General features: G+C 35.7%; 1 protein-coding gene across 3 annotated transcripts in view; it reads left to right on the forward strand.

Moving 5' to 3' along the window:
• The window catches only part of SCAPER (S-phase cyclin A associated protein in the ER), a 167,827-nt gene that overhangs the window by 55,888 nt on the left and 93,127 nt on the right, over positions 1–18,812 (forward strand). For all 3 annotated transcript variants that reach the window (XM_074837481.1, XM_074837482.1, XM_074837483.1), the window contains exons 17-20: positions 1,014–1,156; positions 5,001–5,082; positions 6,418–6,570; positions 7,723–7,830. In XM_074837481.1, coding sequence (XP_074693582.1) covers positions 1,014–1,156; positions 5,001–5,082; positions 6,418–6,570; positions 7,723–7,830 — 486 coding nt within the window. The remainder of the gene's footprint in view (positions 1–1,013; positions 1,157–5,000; positions 5,083–6,417; positions 6,571–7,722; positions 7,831–18,812) is intronic.

Below are 18,812 nucleotides of genomic sequence, written 5' to 3' on the forward strand. Positions count from 1 at the left end.
ATAAAAAACATACCCTTATTTCTGTAGTTCTTTGTTTCTTGAATAAAGATTAATGTTTTCTGGTTTTAATATGTCTAAATTTTTGTAAAGCCAATATTTAAGAATGCAGGGCTCTCATCTAACCATCTAAAACTGTTCATCATTCCAGCAAGTTTTGGTTTGTGCTAATGAAATTTCATTGCTAGTATAGCGATGTGTGCTTACAGTGCTGAAGTTTGTGGCAAGGAGTAGATTTTAAAAACTTTTAAAAATTTAAATACCTATTTTTCATTTATTGTCATACAAAACAGACTATTATTTCAGTAAGATAAGGTTTTAAGGAACACATTAAAAATCCAGTTCTCCCCAGACTTTCAGCTAAACCAGATCATCTCATTTCCTCTTAGTAAAATGCAACAACTTAATGTCTACTCATAAATGTCTTATTTGAATATGAGGTTTCAAATATGCTTTATTTTTGCATTTGTTGCTGATAGAAATATAGCCATTCTGTCAGAAAGGTTTACAATAACACATGTGGTTTCTTAATTAGTCAGAAAAAAGTAAAAAGTTTAGAAAAAAGAAAAAAATCCAGTGATAGCAAAAAATTGTCAAAATCCATTTTGTTTTATAATATCATTCAGATAGTTTCAACATCATAATTTAAATATTAGCATTCCAAGGGAACATATGTTATTTCTACATTACCTGTATCCTGTAGGATATTTAAAACGTTTTCAAATACTCTCATTAACGAACTATATTTATAAGCTTTTATAGTGGATAGTCTTTTTCAAGATGAGCAAAATGTATGGCCAAGTAATGTGTAGCTTAGTTCATACAACTTTCAATGTATGTTCAAGCTTCTGAATATACTCATATTTGCATATTATTCCTTTATCTAATAACAACACAGTTCTTACTCCATCATGAAAATAAGATAAAATTCTGTGAACATGTTAAAATACAGTTTCTGTTAATTCCTTTCTGTTTTTTCCTAAAAGAAAAATTAGAATTTACTTTTCTATGACTAGGAGCGCAAAAGAGCCCTAGAAGCAGAACGGCAAGCACGAGTTGAGGAGCTGCTGATGAAGAGGAAAGAACAAGAAGCACGGATTGAACAGCAGAGGCAAGAGAAAGAGAAAGCACGGGAAGATGCAGCACGGGAGAGGGCCAGGTAACTTTGCAACAGTTTCATTAGTTCCCTGCCCTTCACTGTTATCCCTTCCAGCAGACTGCAGCTTCTCTAGAACAACAGTACTTTCTTAGCTCTTCAGGCTTAGTATTTTAAAAAGTAACATTAATAAATATTCTTGATGAATGGTTTGAAAGAAAAAAATCAGGTGAGTAATCATAAATTCTGTAATAGATTTTTGTATTCCTTAGATACATGCACAATATAACATGCAAGGCTGTATTTTATTATATTCATCTTAGTTTTATTGCTAACAAGACCTTTTAATAATTTGCCTTTTCCATATTTTAGCTTAGTTTTCAAAGGAAGCAAGATTAATGTCCCAGTGTTCCCCATTTCCTCCACTCTCCGGTAACTTTTGGACTTACTGGCATCAATTTGAGTTCACCTTTTTGTAGATACCAGAGATAACATTTGTGAAGCACAAAGCTGGGAAATCAGGCCTCATTAATTCTACTGCCTGTGAACTACTTGGTTTATGGTTTTGCCCATAATCAAAAGCTCATAAAGGGATTTTCATATGAGCTCTTCTCTTTCTTTTGAGCCAAGCATGAGGTGCAGAGAAAATGAATGTTGGGCGGCATTGTGGTGTGTGAGAAAGGTTTACTTTCAAGTCTGATTCAGGAAAACTTTCTGCTTATTGTTTGATTTGCCAAATTCTATTTGTATTCACTTCCTATTATTCCCTCTTTCCTACAGTTCCACTGCCACAAGCATTCCATAAAACCTAAACAGAAGTTACATTTTTCCTATGACAAGAAGTGTTCACTAATGGTTCTTTAAACATTTTTGTCACAGCTTGTTTTCTTCAAAGTTGTCATGAAGAGGTTTTTTTTCTCCAAGTAAAATATTCAGAAATATATTGATCACCTTCTTTCATCTTCCAAAGTCACGAGTAATTCTGGCTTGACATCATAAAGAGATTCAACTTTCAATTAGATGTTTAATGAATTGTGGGTAGGATCTATGGCCTTGCCCAGGACTTCATGGACCTTTTCTCAATATATTGAGCCAAAGCCACAATGAGATAGAGTGAGTTGGAAGGGATCCTTCAGTATCTTATTCTCATTCATAGACACTTGAAGGAGATTAAGACTAACAAGGAGAGGTTTGGATATGCTATTTTGGGAAGATAGACATTGCACGTGTAATACTTCTACATCTTCCTGAAATTTGAGGAAACTCAAAGTAAGCAAATGTGAGATAATTGTCCCATTGACATCTTTGTCTTTTGAGGTCTTCTATGGTTAGAAATTCTAAAGGCTCAACGCATGTAAGTCTTTGGTCTCTTTGTTTAATCAATTCTAAATCTGCCACTTTGTTGCATCTGGTTTGTTTCATTATGACATATGAAGAGCCACAATTTCCATTTGCCTTCTGTCAGTACTGTGTTTCAGCAAATTCCTTCTGTATTTGGTACTATAGCACGCAGTTTTCAAATGCTTTGTACTTGATATTGCAGTACTGTGCTTGCATTTGTTTTGCTTTGCCAGATGCTGATTATACAAGAGGGATTTTTTCTTTTTTTTTTTATAATTTTGGGAAAGCGTAGGGAAGAAGGTATGTGTGGTGCCTTACAATCTGGTGATTCTGTTATGTCAGAATGGCCTCAGAGTCGTTGCATCTCCTTTATAACAGTTCTGAGGTTTCTCTAACGTAGTAGAGTTAGAGGAGGATTCAACATGACCTGCTTTAGAAGTTAAGGGAGAGATGAGCTTGACAGGAAGCTGACTGTACTATCGCTTCTGTCTTGGACTTTGGCATGTTTTGGTAGAACCTCAGGGTATCATTTGGTGATTTGTTTTGTTGGGTTTTTTTCCTGCTGCTAAAATTTGACTCTTATCCTGAAGATTTAATACTGCTGGAATGAGTAATTTTTGGAATATCTGCTTAAAGTTTCTTCAGTGTAAGCTTTACTGTGTGCATCTGGTGGTGATTAAGGCATCTGTATGAAAGGAATAGTGTACTTAAAACTGACTTTAAAAGCCCCTCTGACCTTATGGTACACTAACTTGATTCCAGTAAGGTTTTAGATGTAATTTCAGAGTATTTTATATTCCAGAGAGTTGAAATCCATAATATGGAAAATTTTGTTCTTGTCAATAGAAATCATAAAACTGTATAATGAAACCTAATCATGTCAAAAGCGTGCTTTTCGGAAGGGCTTGTACTGGAATAATGTCGATGCTCTATAAATTGAAACTTTAGAATTTTGTTTCAAATGTTATTAATCAGAGTATGCAATGGCATTAATTTGTCATAGTTTGTAGGATTAAACAAATATTTAAAAAAGCATACTGAAAGAAATAGCTAAAATAAGCTTTGGGTCTGGGTCCTGTGTTAGTTGTGTTTTGTTTCAGCTCATGGTGTGAGTCAGAAGCTCTTTAAAACAAAAATGAAGACTGTAGTTCAGTCTGTCTTTATATACCACAGGGGAGATAGCACACAAACTACCTAATGCTTCTCATCCATCATCTCTTCCTCACCCACCCTCCACGCCCATGGTCATTGGAAGAGTTCACTTATACTTTCTGAAAGAACAGTTGTGTGTGGTGTTTATCGTTAGACTTGCTTCCTTGCCTGTCTTCCTTCCTATCTGCTTTTATATTTTCTGTGGCTTTTTGTTTTAAAATGGTACTTTATCTGAGCCTTCTACTTTTACTGAAATGGCTTTGTTTTTTCTATGAGTTTTCTGTTTTAAAAAAAAGAAACAGAAATCCACACAAAACAAAAACCACTGCGGTTTGGATAATATTCTTTATGTTACCCTTTTTAGTTTCGTCACTCAAACTACTTTAATTTTAGAATGCCTTTTAAAAAGATGGCTAATGGCTTTGAATGACTTCTTCATTGCTCAGTGTTACTCAAAGCTTTTGTTACATCTTTTGGCCCTTCCCAGCTGCCAGACTTCTAGGAGTTTCTCTCCTATCCCAATTCTTTTTGTACAAACAGCATGAGTAGCTGACTTCCTTCCTTTAGGGTTTAATAGCTCCCTTGGCTTACTGATCACTAGTAAATTGTTCTTGGTGAAACTGTTAACTGCAAGTTTCTGCTTAATAGTTACAGTAACAGGTCAAATTATACCTCTTGTTCTTCTCTCAGAAAAAAAAAATCTTAGTCTCTTCAATTGGGTGATGCTTAGAGGGTTCACAGGCTCCTACTGACACGCACTTGCAGAACAGCTGTGCTGTGTTTGGAAGAGGGATGTAGGGCAGACAGGTTCAGTGGGCAAAACAGGTCTGCAGTTAGGTACAGAAGGTAACAGTAAGATAAATGCCTGATCTTTTGCTGTCTTTTGGTATCTTGAACATTTAGAATTGCAGTATCCTAGGGCTTCAATTTATCACTCGTGACTGTATCATTTGATGTTGGTCAAAGTTTTATGTGTAAGTTTATATATTCAAACTTCCACTGATCAGTTTTATAAAATGCACTGCCCTCACTGCTGTATGGTTTTATTTCCATTTCCCATTGTACTTCTCCCCTTCGGTTCACTGACTACAGCCATTGGTTGAAGAACACTAATGGTGGCAGGGTATGACATTCATCACTATTTGGTAGCATCATGTTGACTATCATTGCTCTGGTTTGGACTGAAGTACGACCCAGGTTCTGCTATGGATGTTCAGATGTCTGCCTTTAAATCATCAAAATTAAAGCATCTCTATTCTCTCTTAACTAAGTTGCTTTTTCTTGTCTGTCTTTTCTACTGACCCATCTTCAGCTTCATTTTTTGGGGTGCTTGTTCTCCATTTCATTATTAGTCAATATTATGCATGCCTTACATTATTACAAATTTTCCCTATATTTACTATCTTTTGATTAGAGATCGAGAAGAGAGGTTGGCAGCTCTTACTGCAGCTCAGCAAGAGGCCATGGAAGAACTACAGAAGAAGATTCAATTGAAGGTATAAAAGGATTCTTTAGTTGAAAAACAGATCAACAATATAAAATTTCTGCACAATTATTTTCTGTATGTATGTTTTATTTGATGAAGGTGTTACAGTGCACTGTGCAGTGTCCTGAATTATAAAACTTTACAAGAGATTTTTATTTAGACTTTTACATTAAGAGGAGGACTTTGGTGTATAACATACACCGTGTAGTTTGGAAAGAACAGAACTGAGCTCTGTGGAATTCATTAATTTCAAAGCTTTGAACATGAGAACAAATAAATCTGTATTTTCCAAGAGAAGTCAAAATTATTTTGAATTAAATAGTGAGGAAAATCGATATGTAAGAACTCTCACACTGTTTAGTGAAAACAGTTCACCAAACAGTCACACAAGGTGCTTTCTAAAGGTATTGAAGTTGATGCTGTCAAGTGCAGCATGCTGTTTCCTTTTGTTTCATGAAAGACTCCAGTTATTTCATAAAACAGGCACAAGGATCAAGCCCCTTGTAGTTGATGTGTTCAGCTGAATTAGCTGGCCAGTGGAGAACCAAGGTATCAGAAGTTTTAAGGAGATAGCCACTACTTTTCAAGAGGTGTAAAGAACTCTAAAATGATAAATTGTATTTTTAAGGGTCTGAGGTGGAACTGTGTATTACAATTTCAATTAATGATAAATTATGTAAATTTTTATTCTAGAACGGCTTATGTATACATACAAATAATTTTTCATTTCAGTGTTATTCTTTGATCCGATCCCAATCTGAAGCGCTGTAGCTACATTTACTTGTACTGTAAAATGCAGTTTTGTTATTAAACACAGGCTCATACCCCAGCGTCTGATTTTAAATAATAGTTGAGAGCTTGTTCCATTCTCGTGAGGGTTAGGTATGAAAATCCTCTGAAAGAATCCAATGAACTGTGTCTGCTACTGCAGAAAAATAACAAGTAATTTATTTTAATTTGTACTTTATGATTTAATATCTGTCAGTGAAAACAGCACTATATAAGTTACATATTTGTAGAACTGAAAGTTGAACTGGAGTGTTTCATTAAGAACAAAACCAGAACTGAGGTGTTTAACAAAAAGATATACAGAAGGGTTTGCAATTGATAATCGCCTATTAAACAAAAATAGTGCTAATTGATTATTAAGTCATAGCATAGTGATAAAATGTCTATGATGTGGTGACTTTTAATGCCTTTCAGAAACAAAAAGTAGTTTCAATTTAAGGGAAGTTCATCCTAGCTACAATATTTGGTAATTCCCAATATTTCTTTGCACAGTTTAATTCCATTTGCTGTAATTCAATGTATTTTTTCTTTGTTATTCTGATTATTTCCCATTCAGCATGATGAAAGTATTAGAAGGCACATGGAACAAATTGAACAAAGAAAAGAGAAAGCAGCTGAATTAAGTAGTGGAAGACATGCTAATACTGATTATGCACCAAAACTTACACCATATGAACGAAAAAAACAGTGCTCGTTATGCAATGTAATGGTAAGTTGGATAGAGGGGAATACTGTCAGAATTGAAGGCCAACCTAAGCCTTGAAGCTGCAGATTATGCCTCGTTCACAGATAAGAGTACTGCACATCTACTGTGTCTCTGCTCTGCTCTTGTAAAGTGCACTGTATTTTTGATTCTTCTGTCAGGTGGTTTAGAGAAGATTTGAAAGAACTGTGGAGTTGTAGGTAGCATGGAGAGTGTGGACAGTACTCAGTTATTAGTTGTCTCTGCTAAGAAAAGTAGTAATTTGGGAGCATCAAATTAAAGTAGTTAAAAGCTAGATTTAAAGCAAAGTAAAGAATGTGCTTCTTTAAATAGCAGGTAGCTGAGCTGTGAACACCTTGTTCCGAGTTCAGGGGATGATTGGACAAGTTTCACTGGATTGAAATTCACTAAAGGTTACTAGATACAGAGAAACCACATCAAGCTCAAGAAGTTCTTGAACTGAGTTTGGTTGGAGGCTTAGAAGTGTTGAAGGGGAGAATCAGTGTTTGCTTTGTCTCTTCTTTTACTTTTCTTTAGCTATCTTATTTTTTGGTCACTGTTGGAAGCCAAGTATTTTGCCAGGCAGACCTCCAGTCTCAGCAGGGTATCTCTTCTGTGTCTGCCGGTCCGTATGCCCCAGGAATGGTGGAGAAGAGGAAGCCATACAGTCACTGAGTAGGAAGCAGGGAGATCTGTTCTTCTTGCAAACTGGTTTTACTGATTTGAATTATTGAATAAACCCTTATATCCTACTAAGCATTCTTTCTCTTTAACTGCTGAATTAAACAAGATTGCATGGGATCACTTCAGGCAGTGCTGGAACAGAAACTCAGATTCAGCAGACCAGAGTCTTGTATATTCACTGATCATGCATTTCAGAATGAAAGTCCAATATATGAAGTTAGATTGAAGTGAAAATGAGATGAGAAGCCAAGATTTTTAAAATCTCTTATTATACTGCTGACTAGCAAATAATTATGTAATTTACTCTTAAGTCCTGCATAAAAGATGTTTTTGTAAATTAGGTTGAGGAATAAAGTACTGTGCTTGAAATTCTGAACATGTTTATGACAAATCAGCATATATTTAAAATACTGTTATTTATAGATTACAGAATTATTGGGGAAAAAAATGACTATTAAATCATTGTGATTACAGATTTCATCAGAAGTATACCTTTTTAGCCACATTAAAGGGAAGAAACACCAACAAGCTGTGAGAGAAAACAGTAGTATACAAGGACGAGAGCTTTCAGATGAAGAAGTGGTAAGTTTTGTTGTATTTTTTTCTATATTACTTTTAGTCTTAAATGCCATCTGAGTGCCCTAAGAAAGTCTTGAAAATTCTTATAACGAAATTGAACAAGAATATTTGTGTTAGCAGGGGAATAATAGTGCCTTTTTGAATATAGACTACTGATGAAAAGGAACAAAAGGAACAGTGGATTCAAATACTTCAGGCAATTGCCATTTGAAATAGATTGTATATAAAATGTGACTAATTGATTTTCTATTAATCCAAAGGTGTTTTTCATCTCAGGATATTTATCTTTTGGTTGTAAAAATCTCATGTGTTGCAGGTGTCTGCATTTTGCCTTACTTTTTTCTTGTTCCTTCCTGTTGCTTAAAATATCTTAACCTAAAAAAGGCCTATCAGACATGCTGTCCTGTGCATCAAGGTCAATAATGCTGAAAATTATAGTGCTAAATTACTTTAAAATGTCAGACTGGAAATGCTTTGCAAGTATAGCTTTGCTAGAAAGAACAATAATTAGTTTTTCAGTAGGTTCTTTAGAAGAATTGGCACTTAGGGTGATTTTTGAGAATCATTGAGGACATTTTATACTAAATCAAGAAACTATGCTGCTTTGAAGAAAAGACTTCTGAATGGTTGTCTGATTTAATTTCTCATTGCTGCTGCCTGAATTGAACTACAGTATTAAAGTCAAAGCCCTTTCTATGAGACAAATTGTAACAGTCAGACTTTGAGTTCTGTCTTATCCAAAAAATTTGTTAATGCCCATGTATTATGCTTGTCAGATGTTAGGGAGAAATACTGTACAAGTCAATTCTCCAGAGCTGATTCAGATTTAACTTCATTCTGTTTGGAAATGTTTCCAGCCAAGCTGATTCAAATGACACTGCTCAGTACTTCTAATTTTTGGCTGTCTTCTTTCCTTTGCAGTTCTTGTTACTATTTTTATTTGTTGAAATATTTTATTTGTTTACAGCTTCTTACATCCAGTAGTAACATCTTTTCCTTTTTAAAAAGCTTTGGAGAGTTAAGTCTCTGAGGTATTAAAATCCACAGAGGTGGTTATCACTGGAAAAACAGGAAAAAAAAAATGGAGAGATAAGTAGACTGGAGGAATAAGTTTTTGCCCTACTCCTTCCTAACTGTAACGACAGTACATAATCTTTTCAGTTTCTTTTTCCCTCTTTTACAGTGGTTAGTGGGAGCTGTGTGGTTTTGGATTTGGTTTTAGATGCCAGGTTTACCTAATTAAATACATGGAAGAAGGCTTCATCCTGCATCCGTTTTCCTAGAAATACAAGCTGTGAGATTTCCTAGAATCTTTCATTTTTGTACACGTACCAAAGTGTGAGCAATCTATAATACTGAAATTTTCTTGTATCTATCTAGCCTTAGCTTGTATCTGTCTAGCCACTGATAACTGAGCTGGTTCTTGCTGGGCAACTGTCTCAGATGAACATGGAGGAAAACAATGACCTAGATTTTCTTTTGACTGGGTGTTATATGGTATTCAAATCTGATTTGATAGTTTAACAATTCCAGCTTCCAGAAAAAGGGACCACATTGTAACAGCTGCATTTGTCCCCAGTTGGTGAAAAAGAAGTTCCACTAGAGGGCACAGATATCTTGATTTTTGTGGTGTCCAGCATCACATGCTTCAATCCAGTGTTTTTCAGCAAAACATTTCAATGTGAATTTAAGACCAAGATTAAGGTTAAATGTATGGGATTTCTGGAATGTGTTCTTAGTGCAGGAGCAAAAGGAGAGAACAGGTTTAACTGAATGAACAACTTGTTGATTACAATAGCAGATTTAAATATCCTTAATCAATATGGTGCATAGTATTTGGCATACTGGCAACATATGGATAATTCCATTGATAGATATTTAATATATTATTTATAGCTATATTTTAATTAGTCCGAGTATACAATTCTGAACTATACTGTTGTAATCTGAAATTTCCTTGGCCTGAGGCCCTCTCTGTTTTATTTTGTTTTGTTTTTTATTCCAAAGAGCAGTAATAAGATATGTGTGCTAGAGATATGGTCACTGTAAAGTAGAAAAGCAATTTTGCTTATCAGAGCAATCTGCTTTGTGTACCTCTTTATTCAGCATGCATAGTTGATGTCAAACTTTGCCTCCCCCACAACTAAAGCATTCAGTAACTTCAGTTAAGTTTTGAAATACTTGATAAAAAATGTCCAGAGAATTATATAGAAGTAAAATTGTATTCCAGTGAAGTATTATAATATTCATAGTTACTTACTCATTGCTGTTTTCAATTTTTGTAGTCAGTGAAGGTATCTCTAGTGAGAACACACTTGTACTACTTAAAGTTATTACTTGTCATCTGTGATGTCTTCAGATTATATACATCTTGTCTGTGACCCTTCTTCTTTGACATAAAAGATTTTATTTATATCACCTTTGACCTAATAAAATTTCACCTTTAACCTTATGCACTTGACACCTCAGATAACTTACTCTTGATCTTTGACTCATTTTGTGTTAAGCCTGTTAAGTATAATAGGTAGCTGCCTAGGAAAAAAGCTTTTTTAAAATTGTAATCTGACCATAGAATTTCTTTATTATTACTTGAGAAATTACAGAAGGACTTGAAATATCTTTATTTTGACCATATTGGTGTCACAGAAGGTAAGGTTTAAGTATCTCCTTAAGAATAAAAAGAAACTGTTATATTCTAGGTTTTTTCCCTTTGCTATAGCATCTACAGGTTCTGTAGTTCTACAAACATTTTCAGAGATAAAAGTAGACTTCACGTTAGAGCAGTTTTTCATTGTTCTGGAATTAAGCTTATATTGTGCTTAAGTCCAGCATATATTGTGCAAGAGCTGACAGCTGGTATTAGATCATCACTAAGAGGAATTCGCTTGTAGATGCGATATATTTGGTGAAAGTCACAGAGAAAAAAGTTTTGTTATGAATGAAGGTACTAAAAATGAAAAAGCATGAAGTTATTTCAAAGATTGTATGACAGCTTCATTTCATCTCAGCTTTTTGGGTTTTCTTCATTTAGGTATTTATTAGTCTCCAGCTGAAAAGGATGTAGGTTTCTCTTAAATCAAAAATCTATTGATTTTGAAACGGTGGTTATCATGTGAAAGCAAATTAAGTTCTATTCACATTTTTTACTTCCTTTTTAACTTTTCTTTTGTCCAGTCTCTTATAAATACATTCATTCATGCAGATGGCACAATTGTCTTAGCAGGGTAGGCTTCAGGCTAAAAGTTATCTTTCCTTCATTACATTTCTGAAACTTGTAGTGCTATCACTCTCCATCATTTCACCATTATTTTCAGTGCAGTAACAGTGTTCTGTCTGCACTTTCTCTCTCTGCTTAAATGTATGTCTCCTTCCATCAACCTTACAGCTTTACCTTCTTTTTACATTGCTGTTTTCTATGCTATTGATTTCCTGTCCCCTCTCTTAATATTCATATTTCAGTTCAGCAAAAGATGTAAACAATATATGCAATTTGATTTCATTAACTTCACTGGAATCAGTTAGTACGTTTGAAGTTATGACTAATTGTTTTGCTGGATCAAAGCCTGTGTGACACAAAGGGCTTTTGACACAAAGGCAGTCACTGAAAAGGTGCCTGCTGAAAGCCGTAGGACATCACATGGTGACTTCATTAGACTGAGTTGTCTCTGCAGGAGCCTTGTAAATGTTTGCTTCCACCTGTAGCTCCTAGATTATTTATTCATTTTTCTGCCCCTCTGCTTTCCCTTTTTTTTTTCTTTTCTTTTCTGTCCATCCTAGTTTGCTTTGAGAAATACGCATCAGTAATCCTTATAGCTTGCTTCCTTTGAACCATTGTCCTATCTCTTGTTTGTATCTCCTGTCATTTAAATACCATGGTTTGAAGGTACTTTTAGAGTATAAATCATGTAATTCCATGTAGTCTATGAATGTTTCGAATAAGTAAAAAGTACTTCTAAAAAATACATGAAATAGATAACTTGGCAGGGGTTTGGTTAATTTATATAAGGTGCATGCTAGAATTTTATGTATTCCGAAGCAGGATGGAGGAATATTAATGAACCTTTGTTTGCATATGTGCTTTTTTCATCAGGGAAGAAAACTTACTCTATTGTCATGATATAAATGAAACAAAGAACTTCTTAGAGGTATATTTAGATCAAATGAAAATGTAATCCCATGATGGAGCAAAAAGGTGGTTGTTTTCTAAAGACTGACAGCGTTAAAATGTGAGGATTTATAGAAAGACATGGTTGGTTAAGCCCACCCACATTCCTTTTGAAAAAAAACAGATAGCGACTAAAGCTTACACTGTAGTGTGGGTTGTCAAGTTGGCTGGGGTTGCAGTGGAAGCCTTTTCTGGCATAGGTCTGTCTAGATTGTAGCGGGGTCTGATTTACAGTGTGCATAACTGCTGGCAAGTGCCCCTGGTACAGACACTGTTACACTGGCAGGATTGCGCTTTTGCCAGGATGTGGTGAGAGGCTGCCTGAGAAAGAGTCGTGCTGGTACAAGTTCTGTTCCAGCGGTGTAAGGTTTATAGCTAGCACAACACAAAAGTAAAGTTGATGTTCATATGAGTTTGAATTTCTAAAAAGCTTTTCAGGGACAAGGGGTTGTTTTTCTTTAAGAAACCGAGCTGTTTTCTCAAAGTTGTGTGCTGCTTCCATTATTTCTTACGGAGGAAATTACTGAGGGAAAGAGATAAGGGAATGTTTCCATGGGGAGACTTATAGTGGCCTTCCAGTACTTAAACAGGGCCTACAGGAAAGATGGGAGGGACTCTTTATTGGGGATTGTAGGGATAGGACTAGGTGTAACAGTTTAAAACTGAAAGAGGGTTGATTTAGATTAGATATAAAGAAGAAATTCTTCCTTGTGAGGGTGGTGAGACACTGGCACAGGTTGCCCAGAGGAGCTGTGGCTGCCCCTCCCTGGAAGGGTTCAAGGCCAGGTTGGATGGGGCTTTGAGCAACCTGGGCTAGTGGAAGGTGTCCCTGCCCGTGGCAGGAGGTTGGAACTAGATGATCTTTAAGGTCCCTTCCAACTCTCAAACCATTCTGTGATTCCCCTACGGTGGGGGTTCTTCATTTTCCTAGTCCCCGCCTTTGCCTTCTGCATCTTGGGTGGTGTGGCTGAAGAACTTGCTGTTGAAGACTGAAGCAAAAAAGTAATTGAGTACCTCAGCCTTCTCCATGTCCTAAGTAACCAGGTCTCCTATTTCTTCTGGAGAGGGCCCACATTTTCCCTATTCTTTTGTTACTGATGTACCTATAGAATCTTTTTTTGTGGCCCTTGAACATCCCTGGGCAGATTTAATTCTATCAGGGCTTTAGCTTTCCTAACCTGATCCCTGGCTGCCTGTATTTCTCCCAGGCTACCTGTCCTTGCTGCCTCCCTCTGTAGGCTTCATTTTTGTGTTTTGAGTTTGTCTGAAAGTGATTTGTTTATCCATGCAGGCCTCCTGGATTTTTTTCCTGACCGCGTCTTTGATGGGATGCACCACTCCTGAGCTTGGAGGAGGTGATCCTTGAATAGTAACCATCTTTCTTGGGCCCCTCTTCCTTCCAGGGCTTTATCCCATGCTACTATGCTAAGCAGATCCCTGAAGAGGCCAAAGTCTACTCTCTTGATGTCCAGGGTATTGTGTTGCCAAGTGTGTTTTTAGCCATCTTTTTTTTATTCTGAGTACTGAAAGTCCTCAGCATTCAGTTTTAAGCTCTTGTGTTTGATTATTCAAGGCTCTGGACTGAGGCTTTCATATGAGTCTAATTTTTTTTGACTATGAACTCTGTGTGCCTAATATTTGCAGCCTTGGTCTTACAGTGGTGTATGTTTGCACTCCAGTCTCTTTTGAACATTGGAATGACGGGTTAGAACCATTACAGTACAAGGAGATGATTTTGACTCGGCTCTGGTGGTATATAATACTTAAGTCATTTCTGGGTAATACAGTGGTGCATGCAGTTTGGTCATATGTTGAACAGTATTCCTGTTTCTTTTATCCACAGAGTTCCAGACTATAGACTTCATTGTAAATTCTTTTTTTTTTTCTTGGCGTCTGGTTGTGGTATTCTAGCAGTAGCCCATTTTCCTTCTCTATTGCTCAGTGGAAGCAATCTGTAAATCACCTACAAACAAGAACTCCCCATCCCAGTAAAGCCTCAGGTTCCGGTTGAGTTTGCTTTATTCAAAATTGTTTTTTTTCCTGAGGAAGGGAGGGGATTTTTTTAGAGAGGGGTTGTGTGTTGCTAGAGGAATGGAATTAGGCCAAGCATCTGTGGTCTATTTTTGTTTATGGATATTTCGTATGTGTTGGATACCTATGGTCCTTTCAGCACAGGAGCTCTGGCCTTGTAATTCTGCTGTGAATACATTCGTCCTAGAAGAAGCTGTCATGGACAATCATGTAATTATAAAGTTTAATCCATGATGCAGTTTGCAGAAGGTCTCTCAGTACTCTATACATCAATTCTAGTTTTTTGTACTTTACGCAGCAATAGCTTCTTACCTTTAATATATTATAAAATGTTGTTTTTCTTGGCAAAATTGTACATGATTAATTGTTTATTGGCTGTGTCTTTAATTGTGATAGATCATTGCCAACAGCTGCACCCTTCTTCCTTTTGGCTTAGATATCTTGAATATTCACAGCCAGTAAGAAAAACTACTGCTGGCAGGGCCAACTACACTCTCATTTCCCCTTCTCTTGCTTGCCCTTGCAGCCACATGATAATGTCAGTGCCTTCCAGCTTTCTTCCCTAATCTGCAGAGTGGTGCTTTCCATGTCCAGTATGCAGAATTCTCATCCTTGTGGAAGAAACAGCTTTACTTTACCTTCTGTTCCCACATTTTGGAGTGACAGGTGGGAAAGGGAATGATATTAAAAATCCCAAGAAATATCCAAACCTACTATTCAGGATATTATTTGCTATTTATCTTAGTGGCAGGCTGTCATATCATTGAATTTATGGACAAGCAAGGTGACTAAAAGTGCAGTTGGTATTAGCAGTAAAAATAGTATTTAGTTTGTACATGCTAAAAAGCAGTATTAGTCCCTCATTTAAAACATTTTATCTTAATTAAAATCAGAAAGTGAAGGAAAAATTACTTCTACAATGAAAGGTCAGTCTCCATCTTTTAATGAATAATAAACATTTTTTAATGCTCTATGCTCATCTTGTAAAGTAGCATAGAAATGTGAAAAATTAAAATCTTGATTTTCAGAAAATGGTATTTGAATATCCATTACTTCATTTTTATAGCCTGTTTCTTCACGTATGAAGCACTTAAAATAACTCTTATTAATGGTAACAGGTAAATACCTTCCTCATTTTGAATCTTCTTCATACTTTGGAGTGGATCATCAGTCATGGTATTATAACAGTATTTGATCACAAACATTTGATCTGTTTATGATTAAGCATTAATGACCATTTGTATTTCAAGCTGTCATTGGTTATAATGTTGAAAATTGAATTTTGCATTTGATATAACTGATAGTCTGCTTCAGCATCTGTTTTCCATATTAAATATTGTCCTAGGCTGTGAGGAAAAAAATAAAATACTGAGGAGTTTTGTTGAAACATATAATAAAATCATGAACAAATATTCCTGTGGTAACATGATTTAGACTTGAACCTTAAAAACCTCTTCAAAATTTGGCAAATACATCCCTTAAGTGATTATGTACAAGTAAGAAACCGTTATTCCTGACATTGGTAATAAATATCAAAAGCATTTTTTAATTATTTTCTGCAGTTACAGGATATTGTTTATTTTGAAACAGGTAAAGATGTTAATCCAAAATATATATGTAGGCTTCAGAATAGTTACCTATTGATTTGCTAGAATATATTCCTTATATACCTACGTTTATACAAAATACTTAGTTTTCTATTAATTTTTTTATTCAAATGCTAGATAAAGTACAGCAATTACTGTGATACAAGCTGCTACAAGTGTTTCTTTATAATCTCCCTCATGTTTATTATTTTAATGCTGATATGAGAGGGCAAGTAAAAACAAGTGTTTGGAAGTTCTGAAAATTGAATTTAGATAAACAGCTAGAGTCAGATATTTTTCAAGTTGCCTTGGTCTGCAGAATTGGGTTAGAAAACTTAAAAGAATGCCTTTTCTTTCCAAACTTGGGGATTCAAGGTTGGAAAGAATACAGAAATAATAGGAATAACCAGTCTCACGGTATTCTGGCACTTCTGCTTCAGCTCTGGCCAGAATCCAGAAATAGAGAAGGGAATGAAACTGGAAAATAATATAGAAAAGAACCCTATAAACTTTTCAGATTCCAAGAAGGTCATTTTGGCTCAGTTTTGTGGGTGAAAGTCCAATAGCCGGAGGGTTTTCCACTTACATGAATTGATTAGTTTATACATAATGGAAACATAGCTAGTAAAGCACTGTGTCACACTCTGTATGAGACAGACTATACATTGGAAAGGTCAGGCCTTTACAGGCTTGTTGCTAGACAGTAGGATTTCACTCCAGTGCTGCTTTGTGGTAGCTCAGGACCCTCCAGAGCTCATAGAAAGTGGCAGAAAATTCTTGATATACTAGGTGGTGATCCTGGCCACTCCTGCCAGCAACTGACTGGCTTCAGACTGGAGGATTTTCAGAGCCTTCCTTCCCTGCCTGTTACTGCTACATATTAGGAGGAATATTGTGCTTCAGGAGAGCTGGCAAGGAGCAGCGTGCAGACAAGAGAACAGAGGATCTTAAGTTATGACTGCTCTACAGCAGCAAGTGCCAGGCTGTGCTTTTCTTCTCAGCTTGAGCAAATACAGATGCTTTACTGCAGTATTGTCCTACCTATGCAATCTTGCCCCAGGCAGAATTCATAAAAAGGCAACCCTTAACTCAGAAAGAAAGTAAAGGGAAATAAGTATTTCTGTTATGCTCTCTCCTAATCTTAGAATGAGGAAATTTTGTTAGGCATGCTTTACATCACGATTTAATGTTACTAGAAGTATTTGCTGAGTAGTGAAATGAATAGTAGTTTATATGTAATAAAGAGAGCCACAAGTGTCATAGTCAAAGTGATTGGGTAGGAAAATAATTTTGCAGTTGTGTTCCGGTTTGGTAAATACTTACATATCCAACATTTTGTCTGTCAAGGTCAGATACGTGGATGTTGTTGCTGTAATCACGACATTAAATGGGGAGAGCTAGTCAAGAGTATTGGTCTTCTGACAGGGTATTGTATGAAGAGGGTGTCAATTAGGGAATTTATTTTCCATCTGTTGTATTTTATATAGATTACTGAGGTTCAGAATCCAGTTTATGGTATGGTTTTCCTCATCCAAGCTGAAGTGGACTGTACTCAACTGTATAGCATTTCAACATTTTGTAATATTTGCTACACTTTTTATGGAAAAATTTTGCAATTATGTTTGTTCTGGAGTCTGAAAAATCTACTTTATTTCAGACAACATTTATAGTAATGCTGTACTCCTTGTAATATGTAAGAAAAAGGGGTGTAATTCAGCATATAGAGAAAAACATGGTTATAAGAAGTGTTTAATCAACTAAAATTATCAACTTCAAGATATGAAATGACCTGGGTAGTTTTTCTGTTTTAGGCATTTGAATGTGACTAGGCAATAACCAGCAAGAATGTGACTTCATGGGTGACCTTATTAGTTTTAGCTATAATGGTTTTGGCAACTCAGTTCCTCATGCAGTTTGTAGATGAGGCCCATCTGTTGCATCTGGAAAGATTCAGGAATCTCTGTGACTAAAAGTCAGAACAGTTGGGGATGGAGGGAGAAAGGAAAAGCAAAGACTTTTTTTGTGAATAATCTAATTTCTATCTTGTCTGCTTTGTGTTGGCTGCAGTTTTACATGTGCATTTAATGTTAGTTTTTATCACCTTGCTTGTAAATGAAGTATTGAAACTTTTACAGAAAATTTATTTCAGTTGTTTTAAAAATTACTTCAGTGTTATATAAAAATTATTAGAGGTCTGTATGGCTATGTCAAATAACATGTGTCTATACAGAACGCCATTAAATATCAAACTGTATATGTTTACCAGGTTACTTTCGTATTTCATAAGCTTTTTCAGCTAGAGACAGGCTCCCTCTGAGAAACCCATACAGTATACATTGTGATTTTTAAAAATAACCTTTAGTTTTGGTGAACGCACATTAATAACACTGGAGAGAAATAGCAGGAGTATTTCTACTTAATACATCACTGAGCCATCACCATATGAATATATAGAGGGGAATATATACAGATGACCATGAAGAAATACATCAGCATTTAATTCTTCTTTCCGTATTTTGCAGTTGTACATCACAACATAGTACAGCCTAACTGCTTTTTGTGGCACAGATTCTGCCATCTTCATGAAAGCTGATACCTTGTTTTGTGACATCGTTGATCTCAGCTGAGCAACTTGGAGGATGAGTTATCACATGTGAAAAATGATGGCAGAAATCTGATATGTAACAACCATCATAGCTGGTTCTGTTTTAATCCTGAGATAAAAAGTAATCTGTTAGAACAAACCCAGCAAAATTACTATATTATACGTAAGTCTTTAAAACAAAGCTTTAGAGAAATTGCATAGCTAAAATTGACATTGCTGGTCTAGAAACTGAAACTGCATTGAACATTTTTGGTAGGTGTGAATACAGATCTTAATAACAGAAGTTTTCATTAGAAGAGAGCCTTTACTTAATAATGCTTTGCATTTATAATGGCCTAAATTCTCCAAAGGTCTGGTGGTTTACTAATATCTGAGAGTTTGGGGTCAGAATCTGCTCAGCGTAGCACAGAATCAGGCCAGTAATGCCCCTTCACATTGCCATAAAAACAAACCCAGAATGCCTTTATGGAGGGGGTAAATTAGTCTCAGAAATTCTTATTGTATTTAGCATTTACTTATATAAAAATAATAATTTCCAAAAGTAAAATGCTTTCAGGAAGAAGTGACTAGATTACCCAGTTATTCTGCATTACCTTTA

This window comes from Strix aluco, chromosome 12 (assembly GCF_031877795.1).
Source record: "Strix aluco isolate bStrAlu1 chromosome 12, bStrAlu1.hap1, whole genome shotgun sequence".
Lineage (NCBI taxonomy): Eukaryota > Metazoa > Chordata > Aves > Strigiformes > Strigidae > Strix > Strix aluco.